Source organism: Thunnus maccoyii, chromosome 17, assembly GCF_910596095.1.
Source record: "Thunnus maccoyii chromosome 17, fThuMac1.1, whole genome shotgun sequence".
Classification (NCBI taxonomy): domain Eukaryota; kingdom Metazoa; phylum Chordata; class Actinopteri; order Scombriformes; family Scombridae; genus Thunnus; species Thunnus maccoyii.
Genome location: NC_056549.1, coordinates 5,560,827 through 5,586,191, shown reverse-complemented (window position 1 = coordinate 5,586,191; position 25,365 = coordinate 5,560,827). Strand labels below are relative to the sequence as shown.

The window sequence follows — 25,365 nt, the reverse complement described above, 5'->3', positions numbered from 1 at the left end:
TTCTGTATATTGTATATAGATACATGTATAAGCCAGCATTAGTTTGCAGGTTCCATGTGTGTCTGTGACAGATTTTAAGAATAAAAATACTAATTGTAAAGTATTTCACATGGCAGCATATTTGCTTCAGTTTGATTAAAATCACCTTTTAACTTTTTCACCTTCTGTTTTCTCCAGGATTGGTCCAACCAAAGGCTCTGTCCTTCTCAGAGGTGGGCCCCAAAAGCTTCAGGACCTCGTGGGAGATCGATGCCCCCAATGTTGAGTCCTTCTTGGTTCAGTTCAAGCCTGCAGATGACACCGACGGACATTCTGTGTCCATGTCTGTGCCTGGGGACGCCCGCACCACCCTTCTCCCCAACCTCAACCCACTCACCCGCTACGAAGTCAGCGTTTACGCTCAGTATGACAAAGCAGACAGCTTGCCTGTGACCGGCTATGAGACCACTGTAGAAGGTAAATTCAAGACTCCTTATGTACATGTATTTTTAAAACAGGTTAGTGGGACTCGCATGGGAGGAGTAAGGCCCTAACTCATTCATATTTGTTGCAGAACGAGGCCCGGTGCGCAACTTGAGAGTATCCGAAGAGACAACAGACAGCTTCCGGGTGTCCTGGAGGCCAGCTCCAGGACACGTCACTCGCTACCGTTTGAGCTATGAACCTGTTGGGGATGAGCGCTCACGGCTGGAGACGACCGTTGGCGGCGAGGACACGACGATTGTGCTGAATGAGCTTCAGCCTAAAACCACCTACCGCGTCACTGTCACTCCTGAATACCAGTCTGGCTCTGGAATGCCGCTCCAGACTGACGGCACCACCAAAGAAGGTGATTATAGCTTTTAGGCAACATATTGTACTGTTACAAATAAGAAGAAAGCACTACTTAGCACTGGAAATGTCTTTACCTCTTTCCAGAGATAGAACAGTATAGATAGAAATCTAAACAAATATACTTATTAGACTTTTTCTACGGTATCAAAACAAATGTGGCATGATTTTACATGGTAGCAGATTTGACAAAGTATAAACAATATTGGGCAAAAAACAAGGCTTAGGAGCAGTGTTGGGCAGTAATGCATCGTGATTAAATTTTTCAGTAACAAATAGTTTATCATTAGAAATTCAGTAGTGACATTACAGTTACTAATCCCAGCAACCCTCTGTTACTTTGACATTTTGTGGGTTGGCTTGTTGCTGTTTTACTAGGAGTTGGATGTGAGGTTCATATCAGTTTTGTCTTGTGAATTTGGCAGACAGGCTGGTCTAGGAAATGTTAGCTTGGTGTAGGGGCTGGAGGTGAGAGGAGGTGGATATGCTTCTTTCTTGCAACTCCAAACTTGCTTTTCTTAGCTGCTAGCTTCTCGCTCATAAGTTACATTTGGGAATCACCTGGTTTTTGTTCAGAGTTGGAGGGTTTGTGACCTAAGCCAAGCTAGCTGTTGATGGCCAGTAAATACCTACAAACTGTAGGCTGGCTGCTTGCTAAACCACAGCGTCTAGTTAGATGTTTCTTGTGGATTGGAGGCTTTGGAGTTATTGGAAGGCGCCTTTGATGGAGCTGAGAAACAAAAGTAATGTAACATATACAGTATACTGTATTACATATACTGTCGTAGAATTAGCAAATTGTAATCAGCAAAAAAATGTAATTTCTTTTTTCCATGAGTAATATGTTATGAGTAATTGATTAACTTTAAAAGTAATTTGTACAACACTTGTTGCTAACTCATGGACTCCATGGCAACATTACACCTCCTGTTTGCATCACCCAGAGCATGATGGGAACTGTAGTGTCACAACTCAAAATATGTTCATGCTAAATGAAAAAAAAAAAAAATTCAAGAGGAGTGACAAATTAGAAGAAAAAGTGTCGTAGAACACGTGAAGCTTGTTCTAAGATGTAATACTTTCCAAGGAATCAAAAGTTTAGCAGATTGAGATCAACAGATGCTCTTATGATTAAAAACTACAGGAATGTTTGAAGCTTCAATAGATGGCGAGTTTTTGGTCCAAAACAGATTTTTGAATAAGGCTCTGGAGTCCAAAAATCTGAGTAGCTGGTTAAGTAATCATGGAGTGACTGGTTCTGATCCACAACAGGTGCTTGAGGATGTCTTATGATCATTTTGTTTGTGCCATGGGACAGTAAAAACCATAAAAGAACTTATTGCACCTTTAAATCACAAAGACGTGGGATGATGAAAACATTTTTGGTCCAAGCTGGCTTTCCGTCTTTCCGCGTCATTAAAGACCACAATGGAAATAAGTTCAAACTTTACTCTGACATTTTCAGTGACTCTGTTTGTCCACTGTGGATTTTTTTTAAAAGCCATTATCTGCCTTTTGGCGCTTGCTTTTATTCCAAAAATGCCTGGGAGTGCCAGGAGTCCGCATATTTTTGACCCCAGTGGAAAGTGAACTCCTAACCCTGCAGTGTTAGTACAACCTGCCACCCATAGAGCTCCTCGTCAGATCTGTCCTACCTCATAGGGAAAGGAATGAAAAACAGACGGAAGCTGGGAGATAGAAGTGGGTCAAGATGTACTCAAAGGTGATAAACAATGAAGAAGGAAAGCAAAGGAGATTTTTTTTTTCCCTGAGTTGTTAACCTCAAGACTCTTAACAGGGACGTTCTCAAACTTGCGTGATCTTTCAAAAATTCTTGAAGGGAGATTATCTCACAGAGAAACATCCAGCAGTGATTACGAATCTTCCGGAAACACAATTATCAACCTTGAGCCTGAAAGCTAGGAACAGAGCTGGAAACAAACAAATTATCTTCCTCTTTACCATGGCAACAGCATTTCGTACCATTTCTGAGTTTACTGTTCACCTCCTGGTCCGCCTTCAGACAGTACAGCTGCTTGTCGTCTAAGGTGAATTTCTTTCTTTCAGTTTATAAAAGGAGACAGGATTAATCCCAGCTTCCACCTCTTTGACATGAAACACCCAGCTGCCCCTCAGATGGATTTATGTGTTTCTCCCCCCTGTATGGCTGACAATATTGTTCCCATTACAATGTTTACTGTACCGTGACTTTATCTCAAAACTATGAATCAATGTAGTGCCATGAAGTTTTGCATAATTTGCCCTTTTGCTTGCACTTTTCCACTGAGTCCTCTGTCGGGACAAAAGCACATAATACATGGTTACACCACTTGGAATCATTTTAATCTGTTTTTTTCAGTTTTTCTGACTAATATTTGGATAAAAAAAAAGAAGAAGAAGTGTGTTTTACCTAAATCCATGACATTTTCATCACTCAGGAAAGAAAAGTATAAATCAGCAGTAGGCGTTAACTCCAGGGAGGTCAGCAGGGCATGAGTCATCGCCTTCTTTTAATAATTATTTTTCAAAGGGGAATTGTGTGAACATGGCCTACTTCACTTTCAAAGTGTGTCACTGTTATTCACATCCTGGTAGCTGCCCAAAATAAAGAGTTTTATGCTGTCAGCCACTGGGCAGCTCCAACTGGGAGATCAGTGTCTTGGTCAAGAACACCTCAGGAACTGTTTCTCATCTAGACTTCATCCAGTCAAGGACGTGATGAATTATTATTAGGCCACAAGCCTGCCTATCCACTGTTTTTAAACCGTCTGTAGATGCCTATTGGTCCATGCAAGTATTGCTTTCTCAAGAAAGCAAGCTTGTCATTTTGAGATGAGGAAATAAGTTTCTAAAGAAAACAAGCAAGAACACAAAAAACTTTAAAAAGTTATTATCACCAGATTCTTGTTCTGTAGCTGACACCTTGTTTCCTGCCTTCTCAGCCAAGGGTTCCCCTTCTGACATGAGGGTTTTCGACGAGACTGTGTCCTCCATGAGGGTCTCTTGGGAGCCAGCACCGGGTAATGTCCTCCAGTATCGTGTGGCGTACAAACCTGCCACCGGCGGCCCCCGAAGGGAAGTGTCGGTGAAGGGCGACAACAGAGCTGCCCTCCTAAAGAACCTGCAGCCGGGCACCGAGTACGACATCTCTGTCAGCGCACGATACTCGTCCGGCCTGGGTGACCCCCTGGAGGGACAAGGCTCCACGCTAGAAGGTAAATACGTTACATTTTTGTTAAATTAATCAACTTTTCCTTACTAGCTGGCAGAAAAACATGAACACAAGCAGATACACAGCCACCACATATCTCTGGGTTAAAAAATTGGTATAGCTAAAGTGCTAGCAAACAATTTCCTATTTACACATATAGCAGACACAGATTAACATTAGCGTTCCTTTGAAGATATGTTTCTATTCACCTGGCGATTGGAAGTCCAATATTCACTCTCTTTTAGCTCTGTTTTGGTCTCCACAAGCTCTCAGGAAAATATCTGGCTCTGTAGCTGCTCGATGTTTCTTCACCAGCTACTTGGTAACTGTGTCTGCCTGTTGTTTGGTGCTGGGCAGGTAGTGTACATCTGGTTTATCAGAGCTTTTTTGCTGAAAACAGCTTCCTGCTGCTGCTGGAAACGAGGCTAAAATGTCATGTACAGCTCATTTGATATACAGTACATTTTGACATTTTTTCTTTAGTTGAGAAACAAATTAAATTAATATACAGCTCTACTTAAAGTGTGTGTATATATCCAGAAAAACACAGTAAAGCTGGGTAACACTTTCACTGACTTGATGTATTTTTAGACTTTTAGTAATGCATTGTCTACTAAGTGGACAAATACACATATCAGGGCATCTCCATATCTGTCTTCATAGCTAAATGTAGAGAAGTAAAATAAACAGTCCAGCAATTTAAAGCTTGACATTACTCGATGTCAGATTTGGCATATTGCTCCGACGCTGATCCTTTAAGCTTCAGCGATTATTCTGTTTTTATTATGACAACTAATGTTTGAGGTATTATCTGTATTATCTTGCTGTGACTAGGCTAAACCCTGGAGGATGACCAAATCATCAGAAGAGCTCTTTAAACAAACACGGCAAACATTTAAAATGACTCTACAATGTTAGAAGTGATCCTACTTTCAATACTTCAAGGGTCAGGTTTATTGTTACTGGAGAGTACTAATAAATACTGAGAGCAAGAGCGGAGAGAGGTGGTGAGGAGGGAAAAAAGAAGAAGCCATGGAGTTTATTGTTGTGTTGTGTGAGTTGTAGAGATGTTGAAGGAAAATTCAGGTTGTTTTACAACCTGGGTCTTATTTTCATACTATTCATACCATCCTATCAGTTGTGAGAACAGTTTACTTACCAAGTTAATTGCTGAGATCAACATCATCTTAAGGTTTAAGGTTATTTTAACTCAACAATAGAGCTCATTTTGGCCTTAAGATCCTTTGTAGAAATGGGACTCTGGGGATGTGGCACAATCGCTACAATCTTCATCAGATCAGGAACATATTGTAGTGATCATGTTCAGACCGGTTCTTAATAAACCCCCAGTTTAACTGTGTTGTTCTGAAAGTGAAAATGAAAGTGAGTGCACCGAGAAACTGTGCATACAAATACGGTAAATACAGTAATTCAAAGTATTTTATGCTATTTTGTCATTAATTGCTGTGCTTAGTTGAATTAAACAAATCTTGCCTGTTTTTTCCCATATTGTTGTATTTTGATGCATCTAGATTCAGATTCTATCTTCAAAATAAGGAATGTGTAGAAAAGTGCAGTGAGGTATGAGGAGGAATGAGCTGTCAGATGTTTTCCAAGTTGATTGATTGTTAGAAAATACTGCAGAAAGGGTGTGAAGGGCCGGATGCAGACAACGGATATGCACAGGGTTCTGTTATTACTACATTTGGTGTCTGCATGAAAAGACGTGTTCACACATTTGTTGGCATGTGCGTTTTGCACCATAAATTTTTCATGCAGATGGTCAGCATGGACCTTGGCGGAAAGGTAGGCAGGTGAAATTTATGTCATGGTGACTCTTACGGCTACGGAAGTTTAAAATGAGTTATAGTAGGGGTGTCCTTATGGCCTTGTTGTTAAGATGCAAACCGTACAAGAGCTTCTATTATATGTTGTACGCCTCTCTTTCTGTCTGTTTCTAAACTGTTGCTATCCAAAAACTGCAAAATGGCATTAAAATAATTGTTAAAAAAGAGCTATCGTACGTTTATATAAGAAGCAAGTGTGTACCTTTGAAAATATTGCAATGTATCGGTGCAGTTTATCATCACGGCGGACCTGAAATTGTTGGATGTATCTCTTGTGTGTCAGACAGTGGAGTTACATCTCACTATTTTACATATACAGTCACAGTAAGAGTGGACACAGGTAAAGATGAGACACAGCAAGACTGGACAGGAATGTAATCCAGCTGAGACCAGGGCTGGAAGTTTAGGATGACCAGGGAAGACTCATTTCTGTCTCTCTTTCTGTTTCACACTGTCTTTCTTTCTAACTTTCCGTCTCTTTCTTTGCAATTTCTCTTCAATTCTGTCTTTCTTTCTCTTTCCTTGCTGTCTCTTTCCATTCTCTCTCATTCTCACTTTGTGTTATTATCTGTCTGTCTCTCTTTGTTGCTCTCCTTCTTTCTACCTTGTGAGGGCTTGCCTGGAATTTAATAGTGTTGTCCACAGTCTCTGCAAAGCCTCCAGATGCCTTTGTGGTTGCAGGGCCGTGCAATCGATACAAACCTCTTCTGTTTTTCTTTTTTTTTCCCTCGATGTTTTAGGTTGTCGTGTTGGGCCCGTACAGGCGCAGCACAGCGCGTTTGTTCCGCCATGTTGCATTCACGGTCAGGTTCAGTGTGAGGACGCTTGAAGTGCGTTCGTAAAGCCTCCAGACATCCCCGTTGTTGGCTCACATTAGAGGCAGCTGGCAGGAGGTTCCTCATTACCTTTGTTTCCTTCACATGCAGGGTTAAACCTGTTCGGATCTACAGTGGAAAACTCTGCTGTACTGATACTGTACCCACATTAAAACCAGTGAGCTCACTCTTTCTTATTGTAAAAACCTCTTATTGTACAGTAAGAACTCACGTTAAGCTTCATCGCGGCCCCGTTGGTGCACAAAAGATCTCTGTTTACGACCAGTCGGAGGCTAAAATGGAAAACTCTTCTTTATGCCAAAATCAGCAGGTTACGATGTTTTCTGTGACACATCAAAGCTCAAACTACTGCATAAATGCAAAGGAGAGAATTTGTTTTCATTCTTCCCTAATTCGTTCGAACACTTTCACAGTAGAAATCAGGATAAAGTCATATGACATTTGTATAAATGTGGTCCATCTCGCTCAGTTGCTTGGCGTAAATCTGTCCACAGCTGATGTATAAAGTAACTGCAGCTGCTGTTGGCCTTTTTCACCAAGTCCTTCACTTTTTTAACACTCATTTGGAAGAACCCCAAAAAGCTGACATTAACCAGGGCTTCCTGATTGTAGGAGCAAGATAGCGTGACACAGCTGCGGGATGGAAAACCTTTCAAAAGTGTAGAGAAAAGGGAACATTTTAGAAATTGCAAAAGACAAAGTTATTGTCAGATTTATGACTGTGCATCTCTGAAATTATACAATTCATTTTGAGTAGGTTCCACAGGACCTTGATTCCGAAAAACCCCCAAACTTCACCAGAAAAGAGAAATATGATTAAAGCAAAACGTTGTAGAATGATGAGGTGTGTTTGAGGAGGTTTTCCAGACAAGTTTTTGCTTCTTGTCTTGTGAGCTTTCCTTGATACTCAGAGTGACTGTCACGATTCGAGTGTCCACCCAACTCAAATTTCAAACCATATAACAATCTAATCTTTGAACAGGCAATTTCTTCCTTGCAGTTTCACCTGCATTAGCTTTCCAGTTCGGTTTCATGGGGAGCAATGAGGTTAAGGTTGTAATTAAGGTGGTTTATAGGAGAACTTATGAGGTTTAACTTTCCAGCTTGATCAGAAAACCACAGGGTTTGGCTATGACTGGACTTTTCTCGGTATTTCTGTGGTGATTCTGGCTGACAACGTGCTCTTTCTCGGTTTAGTTCCCAGTTTAATGTTGTGATGAGTGAACACACAGTTTTGGCTTTAAAAAGATGATAAAACATAAACAGAAAAATAACGAGTGCCGTGGGGTGTCGTACAGACTGGCTGTGAACAAATATTTCCCTACTAAGGCTGCCACGGGTTACTAAAGGTTTGGGATGATTTTGATGTTTCTTCCAAATTTTTCGATCATAATGGAAGATATTTCATATTGCAGTGAAGGGGGCACTTTTATTCAAAGCACAAACTAGTGCAATGAATTTTCAATAATAATAATAATAACTGAATAACAATAATAATCATAATAATAATACATGCTTGACAAATTAAAAAAGAAGAGACAATGTAAACCGTTCAAATGGGTTAGGGTTAGGGGTTAGGGTTAGGGTTAGGGTTAGGGGTTAGGGGTAGGGGTTAGGGTTAGGGTAATTCTTTCCAAACAGTTAGTATCATTTATATTTTTCTAATCAGATTCTAATTCTGTTTAAAAATTCTGGACTATCAAATATTTAGGTTGTGACTGAATGCAAAGTGAATTTAAGTGATAGCATGTAAATGACGATGACTGGGAAATGATGGAAGTTCATCAGGTCCATATTTCATCACTAAAAAGTGTTTTTTCAAAAATAAATACATTGAAAGACATGTTTCTTAATGAATCTATGGTTATAAATTTGGAACGCCTCTGATTGGTATCAAGATGTATCCCTAAAGGTCTCAGTATGCTTCTAACGAGCTAGGTCGTACGATGTGTTGTCCCTCCACGTCGAACAAATGACCACACTTGAAAAGCAAAAAGTTATACCTCCAAACACCAAAAAGTTAAACGTCTTTTTGCGTGTCTTTGTAATCTTGACGCGATGATTGGGACCAATTGGGATAATGGCGCAGATTTTTGGACACTCTCCTTGAAGGCGTTCATGTCGTTGCACTCGGTTGAGCACATAGAAAGTGACGTAAGCGGTTGTGTGAAGAATGAAAAAAAGAAGGTTAAGGTTTCACATCTCTGCACATTTGGCCAATCACTGCATAAAAATTTCGGAAAACGAACAAACAAACAAACAAAAAAAGGGATCTCTCTTCAAGTTACCTTTTTTTCCCTCCCATCTGGGCCACCCACACGAAAACTGCAGTCACTTGCTGCACTTCAGGGTGCTTTAAATGGCTGATGGTAGATGGAACATGTCAAGTAGCCAAGTTTATACAAAGTAACACGCCAAGAGACTTTCCACTGTGACTGTAAGGTTTCATAGCAGAGAGTCCCAAACTGAAGCTGTGTCCCAAATCCATCCACACTACACGCTAATTCTAAGCAGGTTCTGAGTATTTAGTTTGTTCACACTGCAAAAGTGACAAAATTAAGTATATTTTAAATAGTTGGTATGCTAACTAAAAACTTTTGGATTCTGAGTGTGCACTAAAGGGAAATGGAGGCGCCACTCACTGCTTATGTAATAATAATAAGTTGGTGGTAAAAGAGCTCCAGGAAAATTTGTTTACTTTAGCATTCTGATGTCACAGTCTGATTGCCTTTGCATAGCGCATGTATTGCATAATTTCCTCCTAATATAAAACAAGCATGCTGCATGCTGATTTCTTGTATTCTAACTACAAAGCAGTACACTGTGAAGAGTATGTAGCAAATACTAGTATGATTGGGACGCAGCTTCTGTCTCCTCGTCTAGTTTTGCATCAGAGAGCACAAGAGCGACTTTGCTGCTTAGAGAACAACATATGAAATCTTTTAAAATAAAAGTATAAAGAAGATGAATTGTCAATCATGTTAGTCGGCAGATAATTATTTTACTTCCTCTGAGAGCTGAAGCTGCACTTCAGCTGTATCTGGTTCTTTGGATCGGGCCACTGAGATTAAACCCGTCAGACGTTTTCTGTTTCCAGATAAATGTTTTTAACTGCAACTCAACTGTTGGGTTCTTCACTCATCAATGTCGACTCGATTCAAACTCAAAGCTAAATCTTAACCACATTTTATTATAAAAATGGAGATGGTATAAAAAAAAAAAATCAACCCAATACCTTCTGAAATTTATTGAAAACACCACAAAGTCCATTTAGTTCTGGAGCTTTTGCTAATATTACACAGCCTTCCTCAGCAGATGGAGTTTGTCTAGTTATCTTGGAAAATTATTATAGAATTTCCGTTTCTGTGAGCGTTTTAAGGATCAGTTTTTATGATCAAATTTAGTGCATGATTTCTGAAATTTTTTGAATCTAAAAGAAGATAAAAGTCACAGCTAATAATTTATCAAATTCACTATATTGGATGAAAAGGCTGCATTGTTTTTGCTTTATTTTGTTCTCAAAACGTTAGTGGTAAGATTGGATGGAAGCAGAAAATGCAAGAAAACAACATGTCCAGCAATAAACAAGTGAAAAAGCACATTTAAAAATGACAAAATTAAAAACTTTAAACTGCAGACAGTATTCTTCCCCCCCAAATAACACTTTGAAGATCTCTTAAATTTTTAAATGCTGTGAAATAATTATCTATACTATGTACTGTATGTGTAGTTTTAATTTCTGAAGATAGATAAACAGATGGATAGAGATAGACAGGCATAGATGATAGATGGATAGATGGACGAGGGAGGCATGCAGAGCAGTGGAAATATCTTCAAAACTGCATTGAATTTCCTGTGGTTTAGTTCAGATTTGCATCGTGATGGACTGTGGAAAAAAAAAAAAAAAAGGGGTCTGAGTGCGTTTCAGGCGACGTCTGCAGAGCACCAGATATTCCATACTCCCATCTGATGGCTGTCTGCGGCTGTTATTTTCGAAAGCCTCCAGACTCGGCTTCCAGCTTTGAGAGACAGCGCTGCTTGAAGCAGATAAAAAATGGCAGCAGCTGTGCAAAGCTCCCAGCTGCCTGCTAATGGTGGCTGCAGTGGCGTCTGTGCGGTGAAGACTGAGTGACGGCGACCCAGCAGGACATGTGCAATGACAGACAAAAATAAACCGACAGATGTATGCATTAATGAAGCAGATCACAATATATCCAAGATTGGAAGTGAGGTTTTATAGTAGTAATATAAACTTTGATGTTTTATTTCCGGTATCTTAGTCAGAAATACTTTAAATCAGATGCAGCTTGTCAATTTGAAAGCCTAACCTTTGTAAAATCAGTATATATGTATGCTTTTTTATAACTTAACTCACTAATAGAGTTTTCCATAACAAACGGCTCATCCTTATGTCTGGCCACATGTTTTGCACACGATCAAAATGACATTTCCGGTTAGCATAAAGAAAAACGGCCTGCACTCAGTGACATCCAGGTTTATTTCATTTCACTTATTTTTTGTTTTTATATTTACTCTTTCGATGTAGAGTCACACTCAAATTTTGGCTCTCTGGCCCTCGTCAGTGTGCACATAGAAAATTGTGTAAATGAATGAAGTATCCTGAATTTTGTTGTTTTGAATGCAGTCCAGAAACTTGAAGTTTTTCCGACTATAAACATTGCGAGAGCCTGGTGTTTTTCTTTTTGTCCCCTTTCTCCGAAGATCTGTATCAATTTGCAAAAGCTGGAATATGATTTATTTCATGCTCACTCCCTTGATTATATATCTGGATCTGATATTTTGTGATAATTATCACGTTGTGGAAACTTTACTCCTCAGTCTTTCCAGCGCCTCCTCTGTACATGCTGTCACCTACTCCAAAACTGAAAAAGGATTATAATTTGATATCGAACCTCCCTCCTCCTCCTCCTTCTCCTCCATCATTCACAAATATTTCCAGCGGTCTGCTGTCTATAGGAAAGTCACCATATGTCTGCTTGCAGCAACGTGAGCTGCGGTGGTGGGGATTAGATTTGGTCTCAGTCGGTTAAACAAAACTAAATCTTGGGATTTTGGCTTCTGTGTGCCTCAGCAGTCAGAGTTGAGTCAAGGTCAGGCAACATGAAAACCTCTGAAAACACCACAACACTACAACGCTGTCAACAGTCAGTTTGTGTGTATTTGTCTGTTTATGATTTACCATCTGTGTAAGAACCAGTTTCTGAGTGAGCACATCTTTGCAAAGTGATCTCATTTAGTCTGTTTACCGGTTAAAGTTTGACTTAGAATTTGGTTAAGGTTTTAGGGTTAAATTGGGGGATAAAACTCACAGTATGTTTGGAACCTTTCCTATTTTCCTGTAGTTGCTCTGTGCAAACTAAATTATCTTGTTTAAACAAGACTTGTTTTAAACAAGTCACAGTGGAGCAGTAATATCATTCCCCCCCGCCTTTTTTTTTTACCTGCTTCCACCACTGCACAGAGAAGAGGTATTTTCTTTTGAAAATGGTTACTATGGTTACAGGTGGCCAAGTTGAAGGAGAAACAATCAAAAACCAAAAACAGATTAAGCCACTAAAGCCGTGCTAGCAACCCCAACAGCCTACAATGTTCATTACACACCAAAATGTGAAAATGTCGGTTGTAAAAAACAACATGTTGATAATTATTCTCATAGCCTTACCAGTGGAGCCACTGAAGGAAAATAAAAGAAGTTTCTTTTGAAGCTGGTGCAAGAAGCAAAGGCCATGGGGGTCATAAAAATGAAAGGAGTTCGTCTTGGAATTTGTTTGTTTGGAGTTGTTGACAATTTATCCTGAGGGTTGTGCAAAAGAAAGCTATGAGGTGTCCAAAATTCAAAGAGTTCATGAATGTGTTTGTTTAATGTTGTGTTACCAACATGGCTGTCGATATTTCTTGTGCGCAATGAGACATTTTGGCCTGATGGTGGCATTAGAGGAAATTGGGGGCACAAGAAATTTTTGTAAGCAAACTTTAGGGACCACGAACACCCACACAAATCTCATGTTAATCTTCCTAGTGGTTGAGTATTTTTCTTTAGACTGAGGTGTATGAAGGATGAACCTGCATTCTCAGGCAACACCTACTGGAGCAAAACCAAGAACTGAAATTATTAGTTAGTAAAAACAAAGCTTCAGGATTAAAATGAGATTGGTTTTACAAATAGTTCTTCCAGAATAACACTGGAATCAAGATTTATAAGAGGTTTAAAGTATAATTCAGATTTATGACTACTAAGAGTTTCTTTTATGTAATTTTGGCAAATTATCTGTCATAATAACATTTAACTCACCAAGTTAATTACTGAGATCCCGGAATGCTGCAGCATTGCTGGAAAGCAGTCAGACAAGGCAGAACTTATTTGAAAGAGAAAACGAAGGCTAACAGTAAAATTAATAGCCAAAATGTCTGTTGTAAACATTCATCAAAGACTGACTTAACAGTTTAAATTGAAACAGTGGTGAAAGCGACAAAAATAAGACCAAAACTGGAATAATAAACCAGAATTTTCCTTGAAGTTAGAGAACCATTCATACACTCAAAGTTCATAAAACCTACAAAAAAGAAAGGGTGACGTGAGGTCACCAAGCAGCTGAACTGAAAACAAGCTAGTTAAAACAAAATAAGTTAATTTGAACCTGTCTGCAAAATGTTAATATTAAATTTCCAGTTGACAATTGATCAAGAAAGGTGAACTGTTATTATGAGTTGATGAAGTAAAGCTGTCTAATGAACTACAAGAAGAGAGATTTCTTCCTTCCAGTGTTATCCTGTTGGCTCAGTGGGTTCGTCCGGTTCCTGACATGTTTTATTTCTTTCCTATCCCACGTCTCCTGTCTCCCTCCACTCTGTACACTCTAATGAAGCAAGAAATGCTTAAAATGTCCTCCGAAATATATTTTTAAAATCCATTCAGTCTGGGCAGCTCCTGACATGTGTTTCTTCAGTCCTCTCTGCCCTTTATAGTTGTGGTGAGCTGTTCAGTTCGGCTGTCCACTTGATGGCCTTTTAATAGTTTCCATTTAAAAAAATAATCTGATCTGCCAGCACATCCAAATGGTTCCTTTGTTTTAAAGGGAAGACGGATTTATAAAAAACTGACAAATACTGGAAAGAACATGTGAGCAACCCAGCCTGTATGACTTTATACAATATTAAAATTGCTCACAGTTGAGTTTCAAAACATCTGTAGTGAACTGGGAGGAAATTGGGGATGTGGGGGTGCAATTTGTGTGCAAAACCTTTTTATGTTGGTCCAGACTCTAAATGCATAGAAAAAAACCTTCGTAATACAAATACCCTTTTTTCAAGGAGAATGCTTCACTAACACGTTATCTGAACTACATAAGTATAAAGCATTAATTACTTTCTATTTTCTTATATACAGTACAAACTTTTGACTGGTACTGTACATGTTTTTTGTATTGTACTTTTTACATTAACTATAGAGTTATACACATTCATATAATCCCTCCCTTCCTTTGTGGTTTTCAGAGGTTGGACCTCCTAAAAATCTGGTCACCAGCGACGTGACCGACACCAGCTTTGCAGTGTCTTGGACTCCGGCTCCCGGGAAGGTCAAGATGTACCGTGTTCGATGGAAGTCGATGTTTTCCAAGGAGACTGGAGAAAAAATGGTGCCAGGAGATGAAACCAACACTGTGCTGGAAAATCTGACCCCAGAGACGCTCTACCAGGTCTCTGTGGTCGCAGCGTACGGTCACAAAGACAGCGACCCACTCACAGGACAGGAAACCACTGATGGTAAGAATTTGAACTCAAGCAGACATAAACATTATTGAATGTGCTCTGGGGGCAAAAATAATGTCATTGGATAAGTTCAACGTCAGTAGATTACCTAACTAGTGATAAGACTTTATTAATATAGCACTTTTCAAAACCTGGCTTACAAAGTGCTTCACAATTCCAAATAAAAGAAAAAAATGCATATAAAATAGGAGAAAAGATGCAACAAAAAAACCAAAACAGAAATATATAAATCAAAGACAAGTTATCTTGTTAAAAGCAAAGATTATTAAGAAACATTGAACAATTAGCTACTGTACATTTCTCCGTAATTCAAGTCATGAAGTAACGCACATGTACGTAGGCCACAGTTGGGAATAACTGTTAGCTAACTATCAAACTATGTAAAGAAGGACCTGGTTATAATGTAACAGTATATATAAAGGCAATATTTTATGTTATCCATACGTGACAATGACATTCATGATAGTGGCAGGACAACACGAGACCAATTAGCTTAGACAGCCATGGAGAGTCGAAGCCCTACAGCTCCTACTAGCTAGTCTTTGTTGCTAGCTACTAGCATCAGAGGTACAAATGCGATTTGGCTCTCTGTAGGCTAGAATTTTGAATTTTTTATGCTAATGCTGGTGTGATACCAGCTTTGGTACTGATGAAGACCCTTTTTTGATACCTCACCTTGGAATATTTTTGTATGTCTATAAGGTATGCAGGTTGAATATGCAGGCTAGTTTTGAGAGGTCAGTAAAGCTAACCAGCCCATGCAACTTGCCACAGCTCACTTGAACTTGACATTACATGTTTTCAAATGTAAAACAGGTGACCAATTAGATTATTTTCTGTTTCCAAAGCAGGTCCACCTTGAGAAAGTTCTGTATCACTCAAAACACAGCCTCTCCTGTGTATTGTATGTATTTTGAATCGTAGTTTATATTTACCCAAAATACCGTATATATGGAGAAATGGGTAGTTCTACTGAACCTCTTGGAGGTTAAAGCATTGCTTGAAGGCACAGTGATTGGTTGCATTGAAGTCATCTCTGCAGCCTGGTTGTGGCATAAACTCTATATAAAGATGGACAACATGACAGTTCCCCAAAATTGAAGCCAAAACAGCTTGATTGCCACCGGTAGGGTAGCTAGTTGTAGTACAGGTCGTACCCCTCCATGTTAGCAGATGGGACATGGGCCAAACTAAAAACTCAAAGTACACGTCAAATAAATTTTTCCTAAAGATAGTTTCTGTCATTTTAGGTAGTTCTTATCAAACTGATGTATGTTCAAGTGCTCATCTTTCTGATTGGACTATCTAAAAAGAGGGTGTGATGTCATGATTGACAGCTGTGACAGCCGCTCTAAATCCTCAGTCAGGCAGCGGGACAGCTGAGGGGCCGTGGGCCACCATCCCACCACCTGACTCTACTGCACAGACTCTGGTTGCAAATAATGTCACACAAGCAAGATAGCAGCTCCTGAAAACAAGATATTTTGGCTTCACTTTGGCATAGAGGCAGGAAGTGGAGACAGGTCATCCATGTTTATACATAGTCTATGGGTTGGGGTCAGTCCAGGTGTTTAAAAGTCAGTGTTCAAAGTCATGAACCCATTTCTTTGACCCTCAGAGGTAAGTTTTGGAAGCTTTTAGTATATTCTCAGTGTTAAACATTTGGCAGAAAATACTATGTTTGGATCACAAGGCAGTGTGCCATATAAATATGAGTCAAAGTAGATTCAATACTTCCTTATGTCAAACAGACATTCAGAGCTTGCATAATCATACTGTTGGCATACTCTAAAAGGTTTCCTCTTTCTGGTCAATGGAAATAGTCCAAATCTAATTAAAATTTTCAATTTTGTTTCTTTTCAAATTATAATTTTGAATGAAACACCAACATGGTGACAGTTTTGCTGCGTTATTCACACAGAAATAAACCTACTCAAGGCTGAGGAAAATATTGGTTCAACGTGTGTGTCTTGTGAATGACGCACCATGGACAGCATACTGACATATTACATAAGAGGCAAGACACTCACCAAAAATGTCAACACATTCCTTACTACATCTGCACACATTAGAAATCTCGGTGCAGAGGTTGGACAGCTTCAAGTACCTTGATGTCCACATCACAGAGGACCTGAACTGGGTGCTATGTACTGACTCAGTGGCGAGAAAGGCAAGGCAGAGACTATTTCACCTCAGACGCTTGAGGAAATTCCAGGTATCCTCTCAGATACTGAGGAATTTCTACTCCTTCACCATTGAGAGCATCCTGATGGGGAACATCACTGCCTGATGAACCAGCACCAAACAGGACCACATGGCCCTGCAAAGGGTGGCTGACCATACAATATGTGGTGCTCTAAAGGATAAAAGATAAAGGATATTTACACCAGGCGCTGCCAGAATAAGGCTAGGACAATCATTAAAGCCCCCAACCACCCCGAATACGGCCTTTTCTCCCTGCTGTGGTTGGGAAGAAGGTACCGGATACCCTCAGGCCACTAGGATCCTAAATGAGGTCACTGCCCACCCCTTAAATCATGCACATATGTCTATTCCTATTCTATTTAAACTCTTTTTAATGCACAAATTGAAGGAACTGGCAGGATTACATTTCACTGTGATTGTATCTTATATGATTACATGTGACAAATAAATTGATTGATTGATCAAACAGTCCAAATCTACGCAAACGTGCCACCAAAAACAACACGTACATATTGTTCCTTGATGCATCCCTCCAGCAGAACTAGGTTTGCAGATTTGCTTGAATCAATCAACACATTGAAAAGTTGGATGCCATATTTTTTTCCGCCAATAAAAATTCTCCAGAGTGAAATCAAAAAACTTTCCTTGGGATCATTAAATGTACATATCATTCCCTTGCAAAGTTTTTTTCAACCACTTGCAGAATCATCGGAATAAGTTAATTTCATTTTGTAGGGCTTTGGTTGTTTTGAGGGAAAAGGAAAATGTGGTTAGGATTTCCTCTCAACTGATCACTTCTGGGTAAATGCCTAATTCATAACCAATTAGTTTTGGCATGAAACTGAAGCCTGCAGTTATGAATCCATAACGATTACTGAAGGAACATAAAGGGAAACCACAAGTGGCCTGAAAATAACAAGGGATAAATTATTTTGAGGGTTTAAATTGAAAATAACTAAATGATTGGCTGTTTAATAGCCTCAAGAAGAAGACTGGTGTGTATAGTACAGTACTGTACACACAGAACATAAAAACTGTTCTATATTTTAAAACTGACAAATAAGGAAGTAAAGGTTAATGAAGTGATGGGAGAATGAATGATGTTTAAAATCCGGTGGATTGAACAGAAGTTGACTTTGAGTGTTGAAAAACTATTGACAAATATCTTAATTTCACTGTGCCAGTAGATCTATTTGATCTTTTATATTTTCTACAAGAAGCATTTTTGTATCTTAACAGTCAAACATAGGTTTTGTGTATTTTCTATATTTATTTCCGGGCCTAAAAAAATCTGAAATTTTCATTTTTCATAACCAAGCTCAATTAATTGCGAATTTTGGCTTTGGCCACTGTTAAGTTTACCAGTGTGCTGTATGTTACAAACTAGAATTTTATTATTATCAGCTAGTCAGTGGCATCCACCTCTAATATGATGAATAGGTGGGAAGCCTTTGAACCTGAACTGAGACATTTTTATTTAATTCCATTCAAGTCTAAATATGAGGAAAAGCATGAAAATGTTTCACATTTAAGTCTGTTAAGCCTGTTTCTGCTCTGACAAAATTACATTTGGCAGTATATGACTATAGTAATGTCAAATTAAAAGGAAAACTATGGTTCATTTTTATTTTTGTCATTTCTATCAATTGTGATAACACTGTAGAGACCAAAGCGCTTTACCTACCATTTTTACCGTAGTTATGCACACTACCTCCAAATTAATTGGTAGCTGATCAAGCAAAACTAATCGTCACCTTGTTTACAACCTGTCTGATCACCTGACTGCTCGTGTTTGATGTCACATTGAACCTACTTTTGGTAATGTCACCACATTCAGATATCTCAGCAACTGCTTTGGTGAAAACTGTTATCATGACTAATAGAGCCAATAGCCGCAAATGAAACCCAAGATTAAATAAACCAGTTTTTCTTGAAGGATACTAAGCTTTGGCAAAGAATGTCATCTTAAATTCAAGGGTTCCTGTTGGTCAATCCAGAGTTACTACACAAATGTCTTAGGAGGACACTAAATGATCTGGATCCTGTTTTGAAAATGTATTCTTTGTTCTCAGCCTCCGCTGCTGGTAAAAAGCTGACCGTGTCAGACGAGACTGAGCAAACCATGAGAGTCACGTGGACGCCGGCGCCAGGCAAGGTTCTCAACTACCGTCTGAAGCATTTTCCCATAAAGGGAGGCAAAGAAGTGCCCATCAAGGTCCCTGGATCAGCCACCTCAACCGTCATGAAGGGCCTACAGCATACGACCACTTACAACATCACTGTTCACCCCATCTACAAGCACGGGGAAGGAAAAGCAAGGCAAGGAGTAGGAACGACACGTACGTTGGTCCATAATTCAACCCTATGAGAAACAGTACACTGCAGAAACATGTCCATCTTAACCAAGACGTTTAAATCTCAGTTCAGTCTTAAAACATTATTGTTGGTGGAATGGAATTTAAACAATCTGCTGCCGAGGTGATTTCAGCTTATTATGGATCCCATTAGAGTTAAAGGCACTTTTGGGATTGGCTAGTCAAATTGGATGTTAAAATTTAGTGTTTGATTTGGCTTTTAGGCGATGTTACTACATACAAACAAACTTGAACTCATAAACTTGATGAGCCTAACTTTTTTTCAATTGTTGGATCAATGGGATCAAGCTGCATTTCTTCTTAAATTAGCGAAGTAGTGTATAGTTCTGTCTGTTCAGATCAGCCATTTTTTCCCGTTGTTGATCCTTCATTCAGTATAACAGAATCTGATTAGTTAAAGATTCACTGGTTTAGGAAAAAGCCTCCATATTATCACATTTTTATGCACACCCTCCAATTTGTACTAAACTGTCAGTATAAAAGTGCCCTCCAATCTCCATGCTAGGTCAATATGTACAAATTCTTAAAGGTGTATTTCTTAAAATTTCAAATGAGCTAATGTTTGATTACATTGACACCCAATACATTTGAGCTAGGCTAGTATACTTCCAAACTGTTCATAAAGAGAAAAAAGAGACATCTATACTTTGGTTTAAGTAGAAAAAATCCCCATGATCCCCTTAAGGTCAGGATAAGGATATGTTCACTTCTATCTCAGTTGGCTTCCCAGATGTTCTCCTATTAAATGTCTGTTACGAAACAACTGGAGAAACCTGGCTTGTTTGAAGAAATTGTCACTTGTGTCTGGAGAAACTTTAAGGCAAGTCATGCAGTCTTGAACACAAATGGGATTCTATCACCCAAGTGGCAGATTTTTTCCCATTGCTCCACCATAAATAAGATTTTAGGCCTAACTCCAAGTTTAAATGACTTGTTAAGATGAATATTTCTCACACTACAGGTGCTGCAACGCTGCAGAGAAGCAGCGTCTTTTCACCAGAACACTAAAATCACAGTTAAACACATGCTCAATCACACGCTAGCATTACTAACACACAGCATGACACTGGGCTTTTTAATGAATGACACCGGGTTCAAGGAATTGTATTATGGACTAATGAGAAACTGGCTTGAATGTGGTGTGGCTTAAAAACTTCTGGCAAGAGTTGGAGTTGTGTTGAATTGTACTTTGCACAAGTTTGTCCTGAAGTTCTGGGCGGGTTCTTTTATTTCAGTGTCGCCCTACAAGGCTCCCCGTAACCTTCAGACCTCAGAGCCCACCAAGAACAGTTTCAGAGTCTCCTGGGATCCATCACCCGGAGAAGTTAGGGGCTACAAGGTGACGTTTCACCCATCTGGGGATGATGTTGACTTGGGGGAGATGGTTGTTGGCCCCTATGATAACACCGTTGTTCTAGAGGAACTCAGGTGAGCTTTCCTTATTATTAGATATTTAAATATTTTAAAGAATGTCATGCATTCATTAGAGAGTTGCCCAGAAATGTAGACTAGAAACATTAGGATGAAGAAGATGACTCAGGTGCACAGTATCACCTGAGCCAACAGAACTTGCCAAACATGCACTTGTGACTACCTTTACCACCCTAGCAACCACCTAGTAAAGCCCTAGCAACCACCCAGAACATGAGAGTAAGCACATTGCATCCACCTAAAAAACGCCCTAGCAACCCCAAAAACTCACCTAGCTGTACTCTGCAACCGACCATCAAAAAATATATTCTTTTCAAGTCATTACTAACATAATTTGTTTTGCAACTTACTGAATTTTGTCCACATTATAACATCACATTTATTCTAAATATAATTATCTCATTATAATTTAACCAAATTGTATTAAGGGAATAGGAACCATTTTGACACAGCTACAAATCCATGATCTCTAAAGTATTAGGCTAATAAGCACCTAGTTTTACAAACTTTCCTTGTGCAGCTTAATATTACCTGCTGTGAGTCATTTTGTAATAACACTTTGGATGGCTTTTTTGAGTGAAATTCAAGTGAAAGTTGCAGTTGCAGAAGATCCAGTAAAAGTTTTCTTGTTACAAGTTAAGGGCTCTTATTTTTAAAGACGCAATTATCAGTGGGCACAAGCACATTCATACATTTTTGCAGCTGCTGGGTAACAAAAAGCACACAAATGAACAACAGAGCACCCACACACTGATAAATAGTTCCAAAATCTTCAGGTGAAGAAGACCAACAGTGGTCGAAACATTGCCGTGTCCATGTCGGAATTAATGCATTGGGAACAATTCAGCAGTGTGCGGTTAAGCTTTTCTTCTATCATGAACTATTTTTTTTTCTTTTCATTTTGGCATCAAAGTCTTCTAATGGGGATTGTGAAAGATTGATGTAGGTTTATGTGATTTCCTTTTTCCCTCAGGGCAGGAACAAAGTACTCAGTGGCAGTGTTTGGGGTGTATGACGGAGGGCAGAGTACGCCTCTGGCAGGAGAGGAGAAGACGACTCTCTCTGACGCTCCTGATCCTCCTAATCTCAGTCTTTCTGGTAAAAGCTGATAACTCCACCACACTACACATTACATTCTATTAGCAGCTCTATAGAGGAGGCCTGCAGACCAGACGCTCTTGGATCCAAGTCATTTCAGAGCAGCAGATGAATGGTCTGACTCTGAAATGCTGCCCAGATTAGTACCAGAAAGTTGAATTATTTGTTGTCGAAGGGAGTTAATATCACTGTCTCTGTTGAAATTAGACACATATGAATATAATTAGTACAAATTATTTTGAGCTGCTTGGCTCAAGTTTCCTCACCTCCCTCATATCTCGTTTGGAGTTTGATCCGGAGCTAAATGACATGCCATTTAGCAGACATGTGCTGAAGTGTTGACACTAACGTTTATGAATTGCTCATTTGCATGTATCTCCAGACGGACTCACATATTTGCCAGCGTGTGAGCAGCCACCCCATGACTCGCTGACCTTTAATGGTGTTGCCACATACATTTTCTTCATTAGCTCCCAATGACTTACTGCTGAGCTCAATATCTGCTGCCCAAATGCTTTTTTTTTTTAGTCATGCAAAAGTAGATATTTCCCATTTTTATGTTGTCTGAAGTGGAAAAAAGGGGGCTCTGCTTGCAATTACAGAATTTTTTATGATCCAGAGTGTTAGCTGCCATTGGGACGCATGCGGCTAGGAAAATGTTATGCTTCTCATAAGACCCCGAGGAGGGGCTGACCCTGGGCAGAAATTCCTGCTGTAATGGGGAGCAGACATGGTGACCGACTGCCCACCGAGTGAGGAACAGGCCAGGATGTTCCACCGAGGTTCCACTCGGAGATCCTCACATATTAAACTGCAGCAGCAGCAGCAGCAGCAGCTCTCACATGGCAGACTGCTTAGTGGAGGCTTTAATCCAGACTTTCTGATAGGTCCATATGGTCTGGCAGAGCTACTTCGAGGCGTCCTTCATATGTTGCAAAAACCTTATTTTTTACAGGTTGTTAAATGCTTTATTCCTTTTTAAAACCTCTTTTTTAAACAAAGTGTGAAAAACCCGACAGAGAAGTGAGAAAACTTTACTTGTTTCCAGCAACATTCAGTTGAATCAACTGACATGTGAAATAAAGAGTGGGCCTGGAATAAAGTCACGTTTTAAACAATTTTGAACAAATTGACATTGAAATTGGAAATAGAATCATATTTGTTTATTCACTGTAACTATTTAAATTTATAATGGCATTTTTAGACCAAATACATGGTCGAACAGATACTGGATCAACATAAAACTTGTTCAAATGTACATTTATGTGATGTAAAGAGGTTTCAGTGAAAGCGGAATTAAACTATGACATTGGGCATCAAATGAGGCATAAATACAAACCACAAACCACACACCACACATCAGAAAAGTGATGATAGCCATGTCGACTAAATTATATAGATTCACAGTATCGGTCCCATTTTGAAAACAAAAGGCTAATATAACTTTGACACAGTATTTTTTTCCGTCAGTTTTTCTGTCAACACATGAGATTATCTCAAACGATGGATTTTTGTGATTTTGGAGTGAAACTGTTATTTCTTTACGTGTTAAAGGCGACGTCAGCTCCTGGCCTGAGAGCAAAAACAACAAAAATCAGAATTGCTGCAGGATTCTGGAGAACACCAGTGATTTATATACCACAGTCAGACTATGCTGGATATTTATTTTCTGAGACTCAAACCCAGAGACACTGGATCCAGCAGTCGTCTGCAGCATATTAGATGCCTCTTAAAGCTGCCTCTGTTTATGACATCTGTTTTTATTAATGAATGTCGGAGGGACACATGAGCATGTTGTTTACCGGTGGTGGTATAACTCAAACAGACTGTGGCCAAGCATCCGACTCAGTTCCTCTTAGCATCAAGCATCTGTTTCTGCGGCCTGCTGAAAAAGAACAAAAAAATTAAATCAATTGTCTCCTAACCTATTTTCAATTGCACACACAGGGGCCGGGTTTTTAATCGCTCGGCGTCTGCCGGGCATGTCATCCTAGAAAAGAGGAAGAAAGCAGCCATTTTTCACCCAAACAGGTGCCAGGAGCAAGAATGTGCAGTAACTTTGGGGAGCAGGAGGCCTCGTATATCACAGTATCAGAGAGGCTAACTCCTGCTGCTGGAGAGGACAGCCAGAGAGAAAAGACCACAGGGCTGATTCGCCGCTGGATGTGAAAAACCAAAACGACTCGCTGGGCTGGAAGAAGGAAAAAAAAAAAAAAAGGCCCTGAAGAGAGAGCAGTTAATCCTTCCGCGTAGAAATGACAGCTGTTACACAATGTGTTATGAGTGTGAATTATTTGTGTTACATAATGCCGTGTAATACATTCTGCTGTATAAACATCTTCCACTTGTGATTATGAGAGTTTTGTGATGTACTCCTTCTCTTCCCTGTTGATCCCAAAATCCTCTGTTGCATATTTTTCCTCTCACTTTTTCTTGTCGCACACATTCATCTTAAACAGCTCATAAAAGAGCGAACGGACACTCGTGGTGGGTGTCCGTAATGTATCAGGCGTCTCGCTTATTTGCCCCCTTCCCCCACTCTCTCTCTCTCTACAGACAATCAGTGTAAGACCAATGCGATGGCCGACATCGTGCTGCTGGTCGATGGCTCCTGGAGCATCGGTCGCATCAACTTCAAAACCATCCGCAACTTCATCGCTCGCATGGTCAGCGTCTTTGACATCGGCCCTGACAAAGTCCAGATTGGTAATGTTGTCACTACTATCACTAATTACATTACTGCTCCTACTACAACTGCTCTCACCCATCCCCCATCTGGTACTGCTGTAATTACTACCTGTAGCTACAATCGCCATTCAGCTCAATTAATAACACTAAAGGATCATTTTCAAATACTAATACTACTGCCAAAACTGCTCCTACTTTAAAATATTACCACTATTACCCACTGATGCAATAAAACTACTATTAAGAGTGGTAGAAAAAGTACTCCAACCCATATGTAATGTACTGTAATGTAAAAATGCTCTGTTACAACAAGTTAATGTCTAGCATTTAGAATTTTAACCAAGAAAAATTTAAGTTTAAGTGACTTTCATATACTGTTTTTTTTAAACTTTAGCAGTTCATCGTATTTTATGAGCTTGTGATATGTAGTCTCGACCTGCAAAGTCACTGCTACTCACAGCCATCAAATACATGTACAGTGGTGGAGTTAACAGTATAATATTTACCTCTGAAATGTAGAAGAGTAAAAGTGTAAAGTCTCATATTAACCAGTACCTCTAAACTGTACTCACGTTCCACCTCTACTACTGATACTAATACTTTCAGCTCATGGACTAGTGCAACTACCGTCACTACAAATTTAACTTTTACTTCTACTTACTACTGAAACTATTCTTAGTCATTCTGTTACTGCCAGTGTGTTTACAGCTTCTCTTGCTACTGTTTCCATTACTACTACTATTACTACTATAACTACTTTAAATACTACAGATGCTGCCATGAATACCATCGCTACTAGAACGATTATTTTCATTATCGATTAATCTGCTGATTATTTTCTCGATTAATCGATTTGTCTATAAAACATCTGAAATCAATGAAAAATGATGAAAATATGATCACAATATCATCCAGTGTTTTGTTTTGAACAAAACAGTCCAAAACCCCACGATATTTAAGTTATAAAAATGTAAAACCAAGGAAAGCAGCAAATTCTCAATTCTAAGAAACCTGGAACCATCAAATTTTTGGCATTTTCGATTGAAAAAGGA

The 25,365-nt window shown here is 39.3% G+C and overlaps 1 protein-coding gene across 3 annotated transcripts in view; it reads left to right on the top strand.

The window, feature by feature from the left end:
• col12a1b (collagen, type XII, alpha 1b) overlaps positions 1-25,365 on the top strand; it is a 152,239-nt gene that overhangs the window by 21,490 nt on the left and 105,384 nt on the right. For all 3 annotated transcript variants that reach the window (XM_042391103.1, XM_042391104.1, XM_042391102.1), the window contains exons 11-18: positions 178-456; positions 554-829; positions 3,774-4,046; positions 14,241-14,510; positions 18,794-19,060; positions 20,332-20,524; positions 21,501-21,625; positions 24,182-24,331. In XM_042391103.1, the coding sequence (XP_042247037.1) occupies positions 178-456; positions 554-829; positions 3,774-4,046; positions 14,241-14,510; positions 18,794-19,060; positions 20,332-20,524; positions 21,501-21,625; positions 24,182-24,331 (1,833 nt within the window). The remainder of the gene's footprint in view (positions 1-177; positions 457-553; positions 830-3,773; positions 4,047-14,240; positions 14,511-18,793; positions 19,061-20,331; positions 20,525-21,500; positions 21,626-24,181; positions 24,332-25,365) is intronic.